Source organism: Aspergillus tubingensis (assembly GCF_013340325.1).
Source record: "Aspergillus tubingensis WU-2223L DNA, scaffold_3, whole genome shotgun sequence".
In the NCBI taxonomy this organism is placed as follows: domain Eukaryota; kingdom Fungi; phylum Ascomycota; class Eurotiomycetes; order Eurotiales; family Aspergillaceae; genus Aspergillus; species Aspergillus tubingensis.
In genome coordinates, this window is record NW_023336277.1 from 4,194,178 (window position 1) to 4,209,426 (window position 15,249).

Consider the following 15,249-nt stretch of genomic DNA (forward strand, 5'->3'; position numbering starts at 1 on the left):
ACCTACTTGAGAGAGATCCCATATAAGAGAAAACAACGGAGTGGATTTGCAGGTCTATTTTATATCCTCGTCTAACCGATATCTAAAAACAGCAGGCTGGCCTCGTATTCATCTATCTCCGTTATTGTGCGAAGGCCCATTGTCAACTACCAAGAGTAGGGAAGAGACTATTTCAACCAAAACCTGAAACAATACAAGGTTAAGAACCACGGTATTGCCACTGAGCAACTCCCGGTCACACGGATCTATTTACTCTTTCAGCAAAAGGGCGTCTCGCCTTGCTTTCGAAGGAGGGATGGAGACTCCAAGGCAGTGCTTGGCGGTGCCCATCTGTACCCGAAGTAGCGGAAGAGACTAGTTCTTCAGTCCACAGCATATGTAGTTTTCAAAGATTGCATTTATATGATATTACTGTCTCATACAATTTGCTCTAGAATTACAGAACAGACTGAACCGGCAACTTCCCAAACTCCAACTGCTGGTCAACGGTGTCTCTCACTTGATCCTCCATTGGCTTGAATTTGAGACCGAGCTCTTTCTCAGCTCTACTCGAGTCCACCGCGTAGTTCATCCAGTCCTCTGGAATCAACTTCCAGGCGACGGAGGGGTATTGTTGTCGAATGAACTCGTTCACCTCCTTCCATGACCGGCGTGGAGCAGAGAGTAAGAAGGACTGGAAGCCTCGTGTGGAATCACCCAATGCCTTAACGTGTGCCGCAGCGACATCATCAACATGAACCCCCAGAAACTGACCATTGATGGGCTTTTCTGACGACAGAAGAGTGAGTACTAGCGCTCCGCAACTTCCACTAACATTGTCATGTGGTTCTTGCACCGGATTTCGACCATAAACCCAAGATGGATGAAATGTTGTCACATCAAACGGTGGGTTGCGCTGTTGTACAAAGTCGATAATCGCTTGATAGGAGGCTACCTTACTCGCGCGGTACTGAACCATCGGGTCGAGCAAAGGCGAGATGCCTTGCTTCGCATCATAGGGAACACCAGTATCCTCTATGGATAGTCAGTAGATGTCCACTAATTGCAACCAAAGCAGAACTATCTCACCAGTGATCACTGTCCCGTGCGGTTGACCAGCCAGGGGCATGAATGATGATATTGAAGATGTGACAACAACCTTCTTGATAGATGAATTTTTGCAAGCAGACTCCAATATGGATGTTGTTCCCTGCATTGCAGGAATTAAAAGGTCGCTGTTTCGATCTGGAAGTGGTGATGCAACATGTACAACATATTGCACGTCCTGAATTGCCTCATCAAAACACCCGGTGACCGTAATGTCGCTCACAACGGTGAAGTCAATATTACTGAGGTGGCTGCTGAATATGCGGCGCAACTTCTCAGCCTGCTCAGGGCGTCGGATAGACAAGCGTGCGCGGTACCCGGCCTGCAAAACCTCAAGGGCAACGCGAGACCCAATGAAGCCTGTTGCACCTGTGATCAAGACAGTAGGGGCCATTATGCTGCTGTTCAATTTTGAAAATGGCGGTCATATTGGCTTCCCCACCATTGTCATGCTTAAGTAGGGCATCTAGCCACCACAGCTGGACAACGACATGCGTGTCGGAGTTTCTAATAACGGTGACTGAAACTGTTTACACCTCACTGACGCACACAAAGGAGATAGTAAGCTTGAGTAGCTCGCTAAGTACGTATGATCGTAGAAAATTCATGCAGTATGTATGCGTTGACTTACTAGCCCTTGGTTACGTTAGGCACGATCACGCAAGGTGATTGGAGTCAGCCGATGGAGGTTCAATCGGCATTACGCATGTTGTTGCATTTGGGAAAACACTTAACTTCAATGAGGACCGGTAAGGGATCTTCACTATAATCAGGCTACGGACTAACTATCATAAGGATCAAAATAAATACCATGGTGCGCGAACAAGATTGACGGGCTTACTTTACTCCGTTGATGGACGCGGATAAACGCACTCCTCCGCGGCTCGGTGAGTCTAATTCTACCGGAATATATTTCAGCTCACCGGTTACACTACAGGATGCTAGGGCCCGACGATCACGCGGCTGAATCATATACTATGTAGTTTATTGTAACTATGGACTCCTTTATTATCACCACACTATCCCCACTAGTTCCATGTCATATAAACCAAAACTCCCCTTTCCGTCAATATGGATCAGTCCTTCGATACTATACTAAGTACCGTCTCAGATACTCCGTGCGGATCACAGGAAGTGCAATTTCATAGAGGAAAAGGAGAATCACATCGTGTCAATAACCTTGAAGAAAAAGAAACTGAAGTTTAGGAAATTCCCTCCATCCCATTCTAATAATCGATGTTATTTTTCCTTTTGCTTCTCTCTTTCCTCTTCCAATTGCTAATGAGCGTATCCCCTGTAGTTGATACTAGATCTTCAATGAGTTGGCAGGATAAGATTTGGTAGTTGTTCGTTAGACTTGCAAGAGATGCAGCTCTATACCAATCATTTATTATGGAATTTTCACATGCTACAATCAAGTAGCGTCCGCCTTACCTCGTTATTAGTGTCGATCTTAGAGGACATCTTGTCAATGTCCATGAGACCGACTCATTCTATATAACCCAGGTCGTCGAACACACCTAGGTAGACACCAACCCTTCTATCTCAAACCCTAAACCCATTCCTCCAAAATGTCATATACACCGGCCCAACTAGAACAATACTTCGAACGCATCAAACTTCCTCATGACACTCGCGCTCGCTTGAGCGCTGGGAATAAAGACCTAGAGGTTCTGACCAGCCTTGTGCGCCATCATGTTGCAGGGGTTCCGTTTGAGAATACAGTGCTGCACTACACCCCCCAGCAGTATTTTGAGCTCAAACCTCAAGGTCTATACGAAAAGATTGTGCTTCGTCGTCAAGGTGGCACCTGCTTTCAGGTAGTCAGGATCTTAAGCGAAGTCCTGCTTTCCATCGGATACACGCTCTACAACAGTGCAGCGCGTCTGAACGCAGCAGCTAGTATCTCTCTTGCAACCACCGGCGATCCTAACCGACCAGTGGGTGCACAGTTCGGTGACTGGCAACACATGGTTCTCATTGTTCGCGTTGACGGACAAGATTACCTTGTGGATGGGGGCTTCGGTCCGAACTGCCCTGTCCAGCCGATTGCCCTGCGTGATGGGCATGAATTTGTGGATGGGCGCTTGGGTCGTCGGGGACGGCTGATCTACGACAATATCAACAAAGGCCGGGCGCATCATCTGAAGTACTGGCGACTGCAGTTCCAAAGCATGAAATCAACGGCGGCGCCGTGGATGGACGTTTATGCATTCAAGGAGTGCGAATGGTTAGACACGGATTACGAGGCCGGCGCCCGGGCAGTTGGTACAAACAAACGCGTATGGTTTCGGTTCCGTGTCACTGCTTTCCAGTACGTGCTGGAGGAAGGGGTCCCGGCGGGCTGGGTTATGCTATGGCATAATACGCTTATACGGTTCCACACTGGCAAGGTGCTGGAGAAGAGCTTTTTGGAGTCTGAGGAGGAGAGGATCGAGGTGTTGGCGGATGTATTCGGAATCATGTTGACCGAAGATCACAAGAAAGAAATTGCCGGAATGTTCTCAGCTTTGCCTCCAAAGAAAGCAAGGCCATCAAAAATGTAGTTTTGTATTACTGACACTTAGGCCAGCCTGCCAGACACTGCGATAATTTGCATTTCTCTGCTATATTGCTTCATACTTAATCTCATATGTGTTTATTTATATTTATGTTCGTATAGGGCTGTTAGACGGCCGCAACTACTGTTACTTAGTGGTCTTACCGATGGATCTGCGTTAGGTCAATATTTATACTACCTCTACTGGCTGGCATCAGGTAATCACTCAGATCATCGCTCAGTACTACTGCATACATCATTGCTCACTGCCCTGAAGTGACTCGAGTCTGTCTTGCTCTTATTCGTATGTTCACGAGGCCTTGTTGGAGGGAAACGAGTAGGTGGTACATGCGTATCACTCACGAGATAACAGGTAGGGTACGTTAATGTGGCTCTCACACAGCTTATTGTCAGTGCTATAGATCGACTCACAGCTCACCAGAAAAATTCGAATTCATGTAACTGCATCATAGTGTTCCGGGAAACATCCTCAGGCAGACTGAGACGGTGTATGAGGAAATCCGAATCCGAATCCCCACGCCCCGGGGAGGTGGGGGTGAGATTAGTAGTGTTTCAAAGCACCGTACCGTCATCAACATATTGTGGAAGTGACAAAATCGGGAAAGCAGTATGTGGTAGTACGGACCCATGAGAATATTCTTGAAGCATAGAGGGCTCCCTTGCCTTGGCTATGGTCGCAGGCTTGGCAGCACTCTCATCCGGTCTTCTGTTCTACAGCCTTTGGGGCCAACAACCCGGACTGCCGCTTCCGCTTGAGTAAACCAGATTTTCTTAATAATTTAGTGCGGTGGGATTGATGCTGAAGACGGCTCTGGGAGAATTTCATATCATTGACTGGGGGATTCGGCTGTCTAGAATCGATTACTCCGAATTATGTGTAAGCATCCGCAGACCACAATAATGGCATTGGTTGAATCAGAGCTTATCATATGATAAGAACGGGCTACTCCAGGTCCGCTGCTAACCGTGCAACTTGCCATCCTGATTGGACTCGCCTACTAATCAATCCAGCATCCTTCTTAGTATCCTTGAAAATCAAATCCTAAAGATAATCTGGGGTTCTTTAACAACCAACTGCTGATGACACCACGGGTCTAGCAGCTTCCTATATATATGTAACCTCACCTCGGCCATTTGCTATACAAACTGGACCATCGCAATTACCGCCATGATGACTAGCACATCCAAACCGCCAACCAACTTCTCCATCTCCACCGCCCGCCTTAACATCACCTACTTTGACCCGACCAGCCCATCCCACAGCGCCTTCCTCGCTCACCTCTGGAACACCCCCGACTTCATTGCCAGCAACGGCAAAACCTCCATCACAGACAGCCATTCCGCCCAGACCTTTATTCAGACCCGGATCATTCCCCAATACACCCGCAAAGGATTCGGCCTCCTCCTCGTCAACCTAAGGCCCACCTCCAACTCACCTCATCAAAACACCCTCCCGATTGGCACCATAAGCCTCATGCAAGGCGATCCACCAAATTGCTACTCTGCACCAGATGTTGGATTCGCTATTCTTCCAGAGCACCAAGGGCGAGGATACGCGACTGAGGCAGCGAAGGCGGCCATTTCGTACGTGCAACGCGAGTGGAACGTGCAGGGGGTGTTTGGGTTTTGTGCGCCCGACAATATGCGTAGTCGGAGGGTGTTGGAGAAGAGTGGGCTGGAGTTCAGGGGGGTGAGGAAGTTGAGGGTGTTTGGGGGGAGGGAGAGTGCAGTATTTGCTTTGGTGGGAATGGAGGAGGATTTGGGGGTTTATGGGATTGATACATAGATAGATATATTGAAGGATGGATGCGGGTTAGCTCCTAGGGGTCTAGATAGTAGCATACCGGAATCATTGGGGTTTTATTCTGCTTCTGGGTTATGATCTGCCCAAGTGGCTAAGTAGTGCTGTCATGAATGATTGGCTTTCAACATTTGATGGTATCACTGCTGTGCTGGGTTTATATTGCTCCTCCCCATCTCCAATGTGCTAAGCCTGGTGATAGGGTCCTGGTCAGTATCCTTCCTATGAAGAGAAAGGAGTTGTGTCAAGACTTGAATTGTGTCATATAAATAGAGTTGCGGGCTGGATTATTGTTATTCTTTCGAAGAGTTGACCCTATCTGGCTAATGGAGAACTTGGGGAAATATATCTCATGAGGGAACCAATAACTACTCACCCGAACTCTGGTCAGGTACGGAACTGATTGCCGTGTTCGGAAGCCCGGGAATTTGGACACGGCATTTGGTTGCATTTCCTGGAACTATCATTGAGATTTAGCGTACACCCAAGCATCTCAGGGTGGAGTATCACAATATCATACCGTGGAAAATACAGTGAGGCCGCGCAGACTTTAGCACGATGACTCTGTTCTGCCCGACCGGAGACCATCAACACGCGCCTGAGCTTATGTCAGAAAGATTGAGAGCACTCCGCAGCTTGTACAGGGCTATCAATTATAATGATCAGATGGAGCCAGCCTTGAAATGAGAGTGCTTGAATTCAAACGAGAACCGATGAGGGTTGTCAGCGAGCGCGGTTTAATATTCCTCGAATGACATAATAGGTTACGGAAAAAGCTATACTGAATGGCTATCGCTGCTGTGTTGAGTAGTTGAAGGCATGGATCAATCCGAGATGACAGTCCACACATCCTCTTTGACCGTAGTGTCAACAAAACCCTTTGCATACTGATTCGCCTCATCCTCCAAAATCACCTACATCTTGAGAATTCTATAACACTTCAGTGCAGATGCAGAGTCCATACCCCAACATTTCACCATGAGGTTTTCAGTTGCTTGTGACAGATATAGTGTACCAACAGTTTATTGCCACTCCGAAGGAAGCAGAGATGCCGTCGGTACAAGTAGGGTTGCGAAACAATCCCAGACACATGGGTGATGGAAAACTCCGTATTCCTCCAGTAACACTCAGTAAGATGAGTTTCAATCGGCTATCACAACGGCTCGCCATCACACTCGCAGTGGACTAGGCGTGAAATAGCATCTTCGACATTATAGTCTATTAATAGTCTCTTTACTTCTACGTTAGTCGTTCATATAATTGTGACGTATAAAGATTTTGTTACGAAACATCTATGCCCATGGTAGTACTCGCGCATTCAAGTATTGGGTGGAATTCCTCAAAGTATAGTAGTAAGCACCAAGCCCTGTCTCAGTCAAACACTTTGCACCAATAGCTGTGTACTGACCATGCCCTGCTCATTTCCCTTACCAGCCCAATACAGCCTCCTTGGCTCCGCGGCGCTCTCATTAAATGCCCACAGCTGCTCTCCGTTCAGCATAAGGAACCCATCATCCGAGACTCCCCACCCAGTCACCGTGTCGATAGCCTCAGGCTCTGCCTGAAGTTGAATGATCCATGCAACTGAGGTCTCATCGGCTAGCACGGCCAGTGCCTGACCGTAAGGCCCGTATCCGATGGTGTCGTCCTTATAGGGAGATACTATAATTATCAGTTTGGCGCGTTATCAATAGGTGTGTGTAATAGATAGGTAGTTGGTAAGGGAGGAAAAAGTAGAAGCTTACACGTCAATATAGTTTCTAGGGTGCTGTCATAGATACCCCAACCATCCGTGGTAAGTACTGAGTTATCAAGAGTGGATAGTAAAGTAAAATTGGCAGGAAACGAAGTGGTTGTGGACGCAGCCGAGGCAATGATGCCACACATGGCTAGGAGGGGTTGGCTAAATCTCATATTTAAAGCTGTGAAGGAAAATGTTTGATTTAGTAACGATAATGGTACCTAAAAAGTATGGTGAAATATTATCGTGAAATTAGGACAAGGTGAAGATGGCTTTTTATATCTATCTTTGATAAATTACCGTTTATGTGATTGGATACCCCGTGGCTAAAAATAGCCGTGCTAATATGTAAGGCCGACTACCGGCCCATCTGGTGCCTTCCTTGAGTAGCAATATGGGACGCCTAAGCTGACTGCTGACCTCTCGATACTTGCTGCGCAGTGTCTGGGTTGATAAGAAACAGTTTCATATACGTAATAATGATGCATGTCTCTCTTTAGACTATTTACCTAGACCCCGGCAGCTTCATCTTTACCCTTTAGTAAATATTCACATAAGCACGATACTCCTTCTGAACCGTATAAGACTAGTTTATTATACTGATTATTAATGGAAACAATCCAGGCCGGCCAGGCGGATGGTAGAATGGAAAGAGACGAAAGAGAAAAGATAAGTATAATAACAATAATAATAATAAACATTGATCTGATCGGGTCAGAGGATCTTCAGCACAAGCAGTGGAGCAACATGTTGCTCCAAATGTGTTTTGATGGAGGTTATGTCATAAGTTTGAAATGCGACCCTCTCTCTCTAACACGTGGACGCCTTATGAGCATTGCTTTACCATTCTGTCAAGGTCATTTTCACGGCAGTAGTCGACAACTAGAATATGCAGTATGGTCAATAGAAATGAATATGACACATCCACAAGATTAACACGAGTCGGAGTACTTTAGTCGACATCACTGTCGCTCAGAAAAGACTTCTGGCCGGTCTCGGTGTACTAAGCGCGAGATGACGGTGTGTTGATACCAATTGAGGCTACAAAATTGAGCAGGCAAGAAGTAAACAGCCAAATAGTCGCGGGATTTATTGGACTCTAATAATCTAGTCCTCGGTAAACGGACAACCCTTGGCGCTACTGTGCGGCCGTGTTTTCTTCTCCACCACCTCAGCTGTCAACTTCATCAGCCTGTCCGCTAACTCCATGTCATTGGCCTTATCACTGCCTCTTTCCACGATTCGTGGTGGATTAATGAACTGTCCACCCTCGGTCGCCATGGTCGCGGCATACATGGTGGACACGGCCCCTTGGAATTGAGTCTTCCGAAACGGTTTTAAGCCGGCGGACAGGCCATACCCAAGCACGGGATGGGCCTCATGGATATGGACATTTGTCTGCGCCGTATCGACGACCCCCGGATGAGTTGCATTAACAATGATATTGGGGTGTGTGGGTCGGAGGTGAGCGTTGAGCCACTTAGCATATAGGAGCACAGCCAGTTTGGACCGACCATACAGCTCTGTGGGGCTATATTCGCGATTCAACTCCTCCACAGACGCGAACTCCGTATCCTTGGGCGTGCTTCCTTCTACGTTGGAGGAGACGTTGACAATACGAACAGTGTCTCCAGCGTCGGCGGTCTTCTTCAGCGTTGGGAGCAGGTGCGAGGTCAGCACGACGTGACCCATGTGATTGGCTGCCATGTGCAAGTCAATTCCATTGGTGGGAGCCAGCTGGCGTGTCATGACGCCCCGGCCGGCATTATTGACAAGGATGTCGATGCGGTCCGTCTGCGAAGCGATTTCAGCTGCCACTTTAGCAGTCTGTTCCCAGTCCGACAGGTCACATTGGATCCAGATGAAGCGCTGGCGTGTCTCGTGACCGAACTCCTCCTCAGTAGCAGAGAGGGCATCATCGGCGACCTCCTTGCGGAGCGAAGTCACGAAAAGCTTGGAAATGCCTTTGGAGAGAAGGGTATGAGTAACGCCGAAGCCGATACCTGTTGTAGATATTATAGTTAACTTCCAATTGCAGGCGTGCGGGGAGTTGGCGGGTTCGGAGAAAATGTAGCAAGTTACCTTCTGTACCTCCTGTGACCACCGCTACTTTACCGCTCAAGTCGGGCACATCATCTAGATCGAACTTCTCTTCCGCGAGTTTGTGAGAAGGACCGCCGAAGTTTTCGGCAATAGTGTTCTTGACAGCTTGCATTTTGGTCAACTGGAGTCACCTGAGGGTATAGCTCCGCAATGAGATAAAACTACATACATTTGTTGTATGTTGCGGCTCTTAAGAGGCCGTAGAAGCAGTTGACTAAGAACTCATGATGAAGTCACCGTCTGGCCATGCCGCCATGTGCGTCATCCTCTTTCCGCCGCCTCTCAATCATTGGGTTGCAACTACATTTAAATCCTGATTAAGACTGAGATATGAAGCATGCTTGGTGTGTTGAGAGTTTACCTGTACATGGTGCTCAAGCATTATTGGCAACATTAACTCTTCAATATTAAACAGGCCTGCCTTCCCCAGTCGATCGACAGGGTAACAGTTCCACTACGATCTGCCCGTGGATCGCCTGGCTTCCACGGTGCATCTAATCTACCTCGCCGGGCGGAGCCGAAGGAGCTTTCTCCTCCGACTCGCAATATTCATGTCGGGATATTATGATGAAGCGAGGTCATCATCTGCACACCCCAAATAGAGTTTAGAGCTAAAGAAGACAAGAGTGTCTGCAATAACCTATTGTCTATTCATCCTAAATAATTGGAGTTTATCCAATGGAAGTGCTCTATAAGTTGACTAAGGACTGGACTACAGTAGTGACGTGTAGAGTCATGTGACCACGTATGCAATTCAGAAATATGTTGGAATGTAACGTAACTACCGGCCGCATCGGCCACCCGCCCGCGCCGACCACCCCTACCACACCACCCTAAAACGTCATTGTACGACTCATTGCTAATTCACCGCCTTTGATAGAAAGAGTGGTTGCATGTAGAAACATGTTGGGCGGTGTACTGGGTGGCCGATGAGGCCGGGAGTTACGTTAACCCTGCCAAGCTTTGTGCCGAAGGGGCCAGTCCGGGGACTTTGATGCGAGTGTATATATCAATCCACTTCTCCTCATGAGAATATCAAATAAACATCTGCTTTCACACTCTTGGGAGGACTCGAAATTTTTTTTAAACAGCGTGTATTTCCTCCTTATGATTTTCTGATTGTCCCTTCTGGATTGCGAGGTTTCTAAAAGGTTCCCTGCCCGACCTAAAGAACAGCGTGTCATACATGATTGAGTGTGCATAGTGACTGGGCGAAATGGAAAAGGCACTCTTTTAAGCTGAAGGTCTTTGGTCTGGCTTCATGGGAGCCTTAGCAAAGCTAAAAATGGGTTGTGGGTCTTGTGGATCCGGGATCGTTCAAATCATCTCCACACTGATGTAGCACCTTTTCTCCTTGCCCTGGAGGCCTTTTCTTACGACAAGAGACTCCCACTGTGAGAGTGGTCGTGCTACACATTGTGCTGAAGCGTCCAGAGAAATTATTTTGGGTGAAATCGGAGGACCTCTGGACACAGACGCTTGACGATAAAGCGCACGTCGCATTTGACGATCTGGGATGGATGGAGTTGCCTATTGATTTAACCCATACCAATGGGCTGTATTAGCCCCGACTAAGAAATTGCTTCTATGCTATGAGTAATTCTATTCCCCAAGAAAAACCCTTATAATGCACACATGGGAGAACAAGGACGAAGCATGTATTATTATCTAAATGTTATATTGATCAAATAGTCCTTTTTAATTTACAATATCAACAGTTTCTGACTAAACGACTGACTGCCATATCTCATCACCCTGAGACCAAAGCTCCGCAGGTGGCATAGCTGTAAGGATGGGATAAAGCTCTGGGATCACCGAGTCCACAGCAACTCGGAAATACCCTGGATATTCCCCCTCCTCTACTTCACTCGAATGATCAAAATTCATATCCAACGCGTACACCCATGGCAGGTCACTGTTCATGGACTCTACAGCGGCAGTATCAGCAACCAGACATAGGCCCACATCTAATCCTGGAGCCAAGCCCTCAGTTTCTATGTATCCATAGTATGATCTGGCTTGTATCAGTGATCTGCATTGACAACATTGAAATTTCAAGGTTGAGCTTACTGTTGTATCTGCTGATGAGTAGTACCATGTAATTCCGAATCCTCAAAGCGAGGCATAAAACATTTATCCATGATCTTCTGACCGCCAGCGGACCTTTCTATCGACAAATCTATTCGGCGATCATACTCTGCATCCCATTTATCCCAGCGTTCATCATCTGAGTAATCTGTTCGGAAAGTAATAAAACCGAAGTCATCGAATCCATTCTCTTCCACGACCTGGACGACTGCATCATCAGGTATTTTGAATATATCTTTTGGAGGGGCAGGGGGCATGCCCTTTCTCGCGCGACTTAATCTTCGTTCCTCGAACAATTTTGCAAATGAGATGATTGTGCGAGCTCGAACATTGTCGAATGGGATCAAATTTAAATCAATTTGGCGGATTTGCTGTGTTGGTGAGAGATGGTTAGTAAGAACTTTATGGAGGATTCCATAAAGTTCGAAGGTGATCATAAGCTTACCTCCTCCGGTATTTGACGCAAGTCATCCTCGGTTATGGTTCTAAGTCGCTCTTCAGTCCATCCGGGTGGCAAAGAAGACATCTTCGGCGAATATATTTAAAGCCTTTGATATGTAATGTCTCGGGTTGAAGAGGGAAAAGCTGTGATAAGGCATATGGGTGAGGAAAAGAAGGAATTTGGAGGAGAAAGGTTGCGATATTTAACAAAGGCGGGGACGGGGCTCGGGAAGCAACCACTCGGTAGGAAAGGAAAGCTTGTAACTTTTGAAAGCTTAGCGTAACTATAGCAACCTAGGATCCCGATTGCTTTATTAAAAGTGGCCTAGGACTGGTAGCGAGGCATAAACTTGTAGTAATACTGGGGCCTAGTGAAAAGTAATATCCGGTCGGCCCGACTGACCTTTTCAGATCCAATTCCTTTCCTAGTTTCGGTTCTAGGGACTGGGTTTTCAAGCTGGTTTTTCGTTTCATTTTTCAACGCCTCGTGCCCCGGGAATAAATAGCATGCTCCGATTGGACCCTGTATATAGTAGTCTGCATTATCTTTACTTAGCAGTGCACGAACTAGATTCGTGATTGTCTAGCATTGGACTTGACAAGAACTGGAGACTTTTTCCATCGACTATTTGATTATTGATTTGCATATTATCAAAGTTATGGATCTCGGCTCCCAACTCGGCAACATTTGTGTACCTAGTTCTTCAGGTTAATGGTAAAGAAGGTCGGTTTTTAGATATGCTTTCTTGTTTTATCGGCTGCGGGCAAAACTTCTAGACTTATTCTAGTTATGTATTATAGTCTTAGTTGAAAAACCACCAGTATTATTGGTATAAAATAAGACTTGTTACACTATTTATATACTATAATAAAGTATTATCTTTGTTTAAAGTTATTGAGCGATTTGTGGGACAGGAGGACTGGGGAATAGTGTATACTAAGATAAGTTTATCTGGATTTATCAGATACCAGTTCGCGGTATTGGTGACTTAAAGTCTAATAATATTTAATTACTTAATATATAGTTATATATTGAACTTGACCCAGTCTTGGAGAGCAACGCGGATGATTTCATTTCATTTTGCCTGCAGTATATGACATAGCACTGCTAACTGCTGTCTATAACGTCTCAAACCATCCATTCGGACACGAGATCAATCTCCTTCAGACCGGATGGCATTGACAGAACATCACTAAGTCGAGTTCTTCAAGCGAAGGATTATGCAGTAGCAGATGTACAGTACAACAGTAGCGAAATCATCAGTGCGTACTTGAAAGAGCTTCCTGCTAGAATCTCACTCAATCGGACGCATATTCCTGGAGCATAAAAGTATTGATTTTTGTCAGGTCCAGCTCTTGAATGTCATACTTTGCAACATTGTTGGTGCGAAAAGGGTCGGATTCTGTAATCTCCATTATTTGAAGTGCCGATTCTGCAACAGCGAGACACACTCCACCTGTGAACGGCACCTTGCGGGCAAAGAACAGATAGATATTTTGCTCATATTGTTGATTCAACCAGGCTATATGGGCTGGGAGATGCTTTTCTACTTCCTCGAAGGAAGTAAGGTAGGAGACAGAGAGCAGAAACAGAGGCATTTTGCAGAAGGGCTGTATCGAGGACTGGCCCACGGCGTTTGGAAAGGGCCCCGAAAGGCAAGGAAATGTGGGAGTGGAAGGTATTTAACAAAGGTTGAGAGGATAGGGATGTTCACAACAACTCGCATGGAGCAGCCCTCGCTTTTAGGGAGATGTGGGGCGCCACCAGCGCATTGGAGTAAAGGCTGTCCGCACCCGTAAGGTATCCACCTCCCAGCAAACTGTATGTATACCTAGGAAGGTCAATAGATAGTATAATTATCATTCCGCCGGATACTTTCCCGTAAACCCTCGAATAGGGGTAATGTGACGATCTGGAGAGGCTTTCGGTCGGAAGACCAAATTTCTTCCGATCCCTGGTTGGAAAAGGAATGAAGTCTCCGTAAAGGGCTGTAGATTCTGTAGACTGGCAAGCTATTCCGGACTGTAGCGCAAATCGCAGGGTACCACCAATTACGATTCTAGCCTGTCATCCGCGCTTACTGATCCGATATCACTGAACTGATCCTTCCGAACCATAGGCATGCTGAGTATATCTTCCCAGGGACTCTCTGTAATCCTCGAGTTCAGCCGTGCAACGCATGGACTCATGATGCAGACATCCAGACCCTTTCATCGACGTATTTTCTCAGCCTGTGCAACGTGCAACTGCTAGTCATGTCCTAAGACGCCACCCGTACAATGTACGTGTCCAGTGAAAGAGCAAAGTTCAGCGTGTTATCGGCTCCCTATGCATGCTGGTGTTGACTACATGAAGGCCAGGAAACAGCAGCTCTAGGCAGCCAATAGGAGAGTTTCTATGTTTAGTGCTTGGCGTTGTGAGAACTCTCCGCTCGCCACGGAGATAAAGGGGAGAGCATTCTTCGTTCCATCATCCAGCGAGGCCCAAGAAGTGCAACATGTGTTATGGTAGGCCTGGAGATCGAGTGGTGAGTCCAAATTATGCTCTGGCGGATTTATTCTGTTTGTCTAACTCACCACCATAGTTGTACACTCAGTCGAATTTTGTCCAGCATGCAGTCGAACAAAAAATAGAATCGAAGACAAACGAATACCACAACATCCTTCAAACTTTACAAGCAGCAAAAATCGAAAACAAAGGCCTACGTCGAGAAATTGACGCACTTGAGGTTCTGCTCGAGGTGTACAAAAGACGTCTAAACTCTCAGGGCTGACCACAGCCCTTCATCTACATTGGTCGACAAATACCTGTGCGTTTAGACAGTGGCCATACATTAAATTGACTCATACACTAGTCACATTATAAAGGCGAAATATAGGCAAGTTGCGTTCAGGCTGGGTTCTCATTTCGCTCTCCGTTCGGCAAATTCGGTAAAAATGAGCAACACGATATGTAGGGGCAAAGCCACATGTATAATAAACACGCTTGAGAAGTTTGCTGAACGAAACCTCTGATGTTGCATTCTTATAATGATGTGTCTGCTACTGAGCTCTTCCATGATCGCATCAACTACTGTGAACTACTGTCACTCTATCGACTGATGAGCTCAATAACCCTACTCACTCCCTTAAAGTAACCGGTTATCTAATCTCGATACTGTTTTTTCCCCATAGTTAACGCACAAGTAATAGTACCCTTGCTGACGCTGAAGAAAAGATCTATACTCCCAAAAGTCCAGCGTCTCCTTGCTCTGCCACAACTTTGGAAAAGAGCGTAGCTTGAAACAATCAATATTGCCAATCACCCTAGGATGACAAACATATTGTAGACTGGTTCGCTGCACCAAGCATGAACAAGAAGAGTATAAAGACATAGCAAGATAAGCTGTTTCCATATTTTTTTGTCGATAACTAATTCTACAGTACCCC

The 15,249-nt window shown here is 46.4% G+C and overlaps 6 protein-coding genes across 6 annotated transcripts; 2 read left to right on the forward strand and 4 right to left on the reverse strand.

Moving 5' to 3' along the window:
- Window positions 1–436: 436 nt before the first annotated feature.
- AtWU_02529 (NAD dependent epimerase/dehydratase family protein) lies at window positions 437–1,480 on the reverse strand (the record flags this gene model as incomplete). Its single annotated transcript, XM_035497643.1, has 2 exons — window positions 437–1,014; window positions 1,069–1,480. The coding sequence occupies 2 exons, from the start codon at window positions 1,478–1,480 to the stop codon at window positions 437–439; spliced, it is 990 nt and encodes a 329-aa protein (XP_035353536.1).
- Window positions 1,481–2,657: 1,177 nt separating this feature from the next.
- On the forward strand, window positions 2,658–3,632 carry AtWU_02530 (arylamine N-acetyltransferase family protein; the record flags this gene model as incomplete). The annotated part of the gene is made up of 1 exon (XM_035497644.1): window positions 2,658–3,632. One exon carries the CDS (start codon window positions 2,658–2,660, stop codon window positions 3,630–3,632), a length of 975 nt encoding a protein of 324 aa, XP_035353537.1.
- Window positions 3,633–4,814: 1,182 nt separating this feature from the next.
- AtWU_02531 (GNAT family N-acetyltransferase) lies at window positions 4,815–5,432 on the forward strand (the record flags this gene model as incomplete). Its single annotated transcript, XM_035497645.1, has 1 exon — window positions 4,815–5,432. One exon carries the CDS (start codon window positions 4,815–4,817, stop codon window positions 5,430–5,432), a length of 618 nt encoding a protein of 205 aa, XP_035353538.1.
- Window positions 5,433–6,822: 1,390 nt separating this feature from the next.
- AtWU_02532 (ribonuclease family protein) lies at window positions 6,823–7,334 on the reverse strand (the record flags this gene model as incomplete). Its single annotated transcript, XM_035497646.1, has 2 exons — window positions 6,823–7,109; window positions 7,193–7,334. The coding sequence occupies 2 exons, from the start codon at window positions 7,332–7,334 to the stop codon at window positions 6,823–6,825; spliced, it is 429 nt and encodes a 142-aa protein (XP_035353539.1).
- A 961-nt stretch (window positions 7,335–8,295) lies between these two features.
- AtWU_02533 (retinol dehydrogenase 12) lies at window positions 8,296–9,403 on the reverse strand (the record flags this gene model as incomplete). The annotated part of the gene is made up of 2 exons (XM_035497647.1): window positions 8,296–9,191; window positions 9,271–9,403. 2 exons carry the CDS (start codon window positions 9,401–9,403, stop codon window positions 8,296–8,298), a joined length of 1,029 nt encoding a protein of 342 aa, XP_035353540.1.
- Window positions 9,404–11,016: 1,613 nt separating this feature from the next.
- On the reverse strand, window positions 11,017–11,905 carry AtWU_02534 (uncharacterized protein; the record flags this gene model as incomplete). The annotated part of the gene is made up of 3 exons (XM_035497648.1): window positions 11,017–11,305; window positions 11,362–11,750; window positions 11,825–11,905. 3 exons carry the CDS (start codon window positions 11,903–11,905, stop codon window positions 11,017–11,019), a joined length of 759 nt encoding a protein of 252 aa, XP_035353541.1.
- Window positions 11,906–15,249: the final 3,344 nt, after the last annotated feature.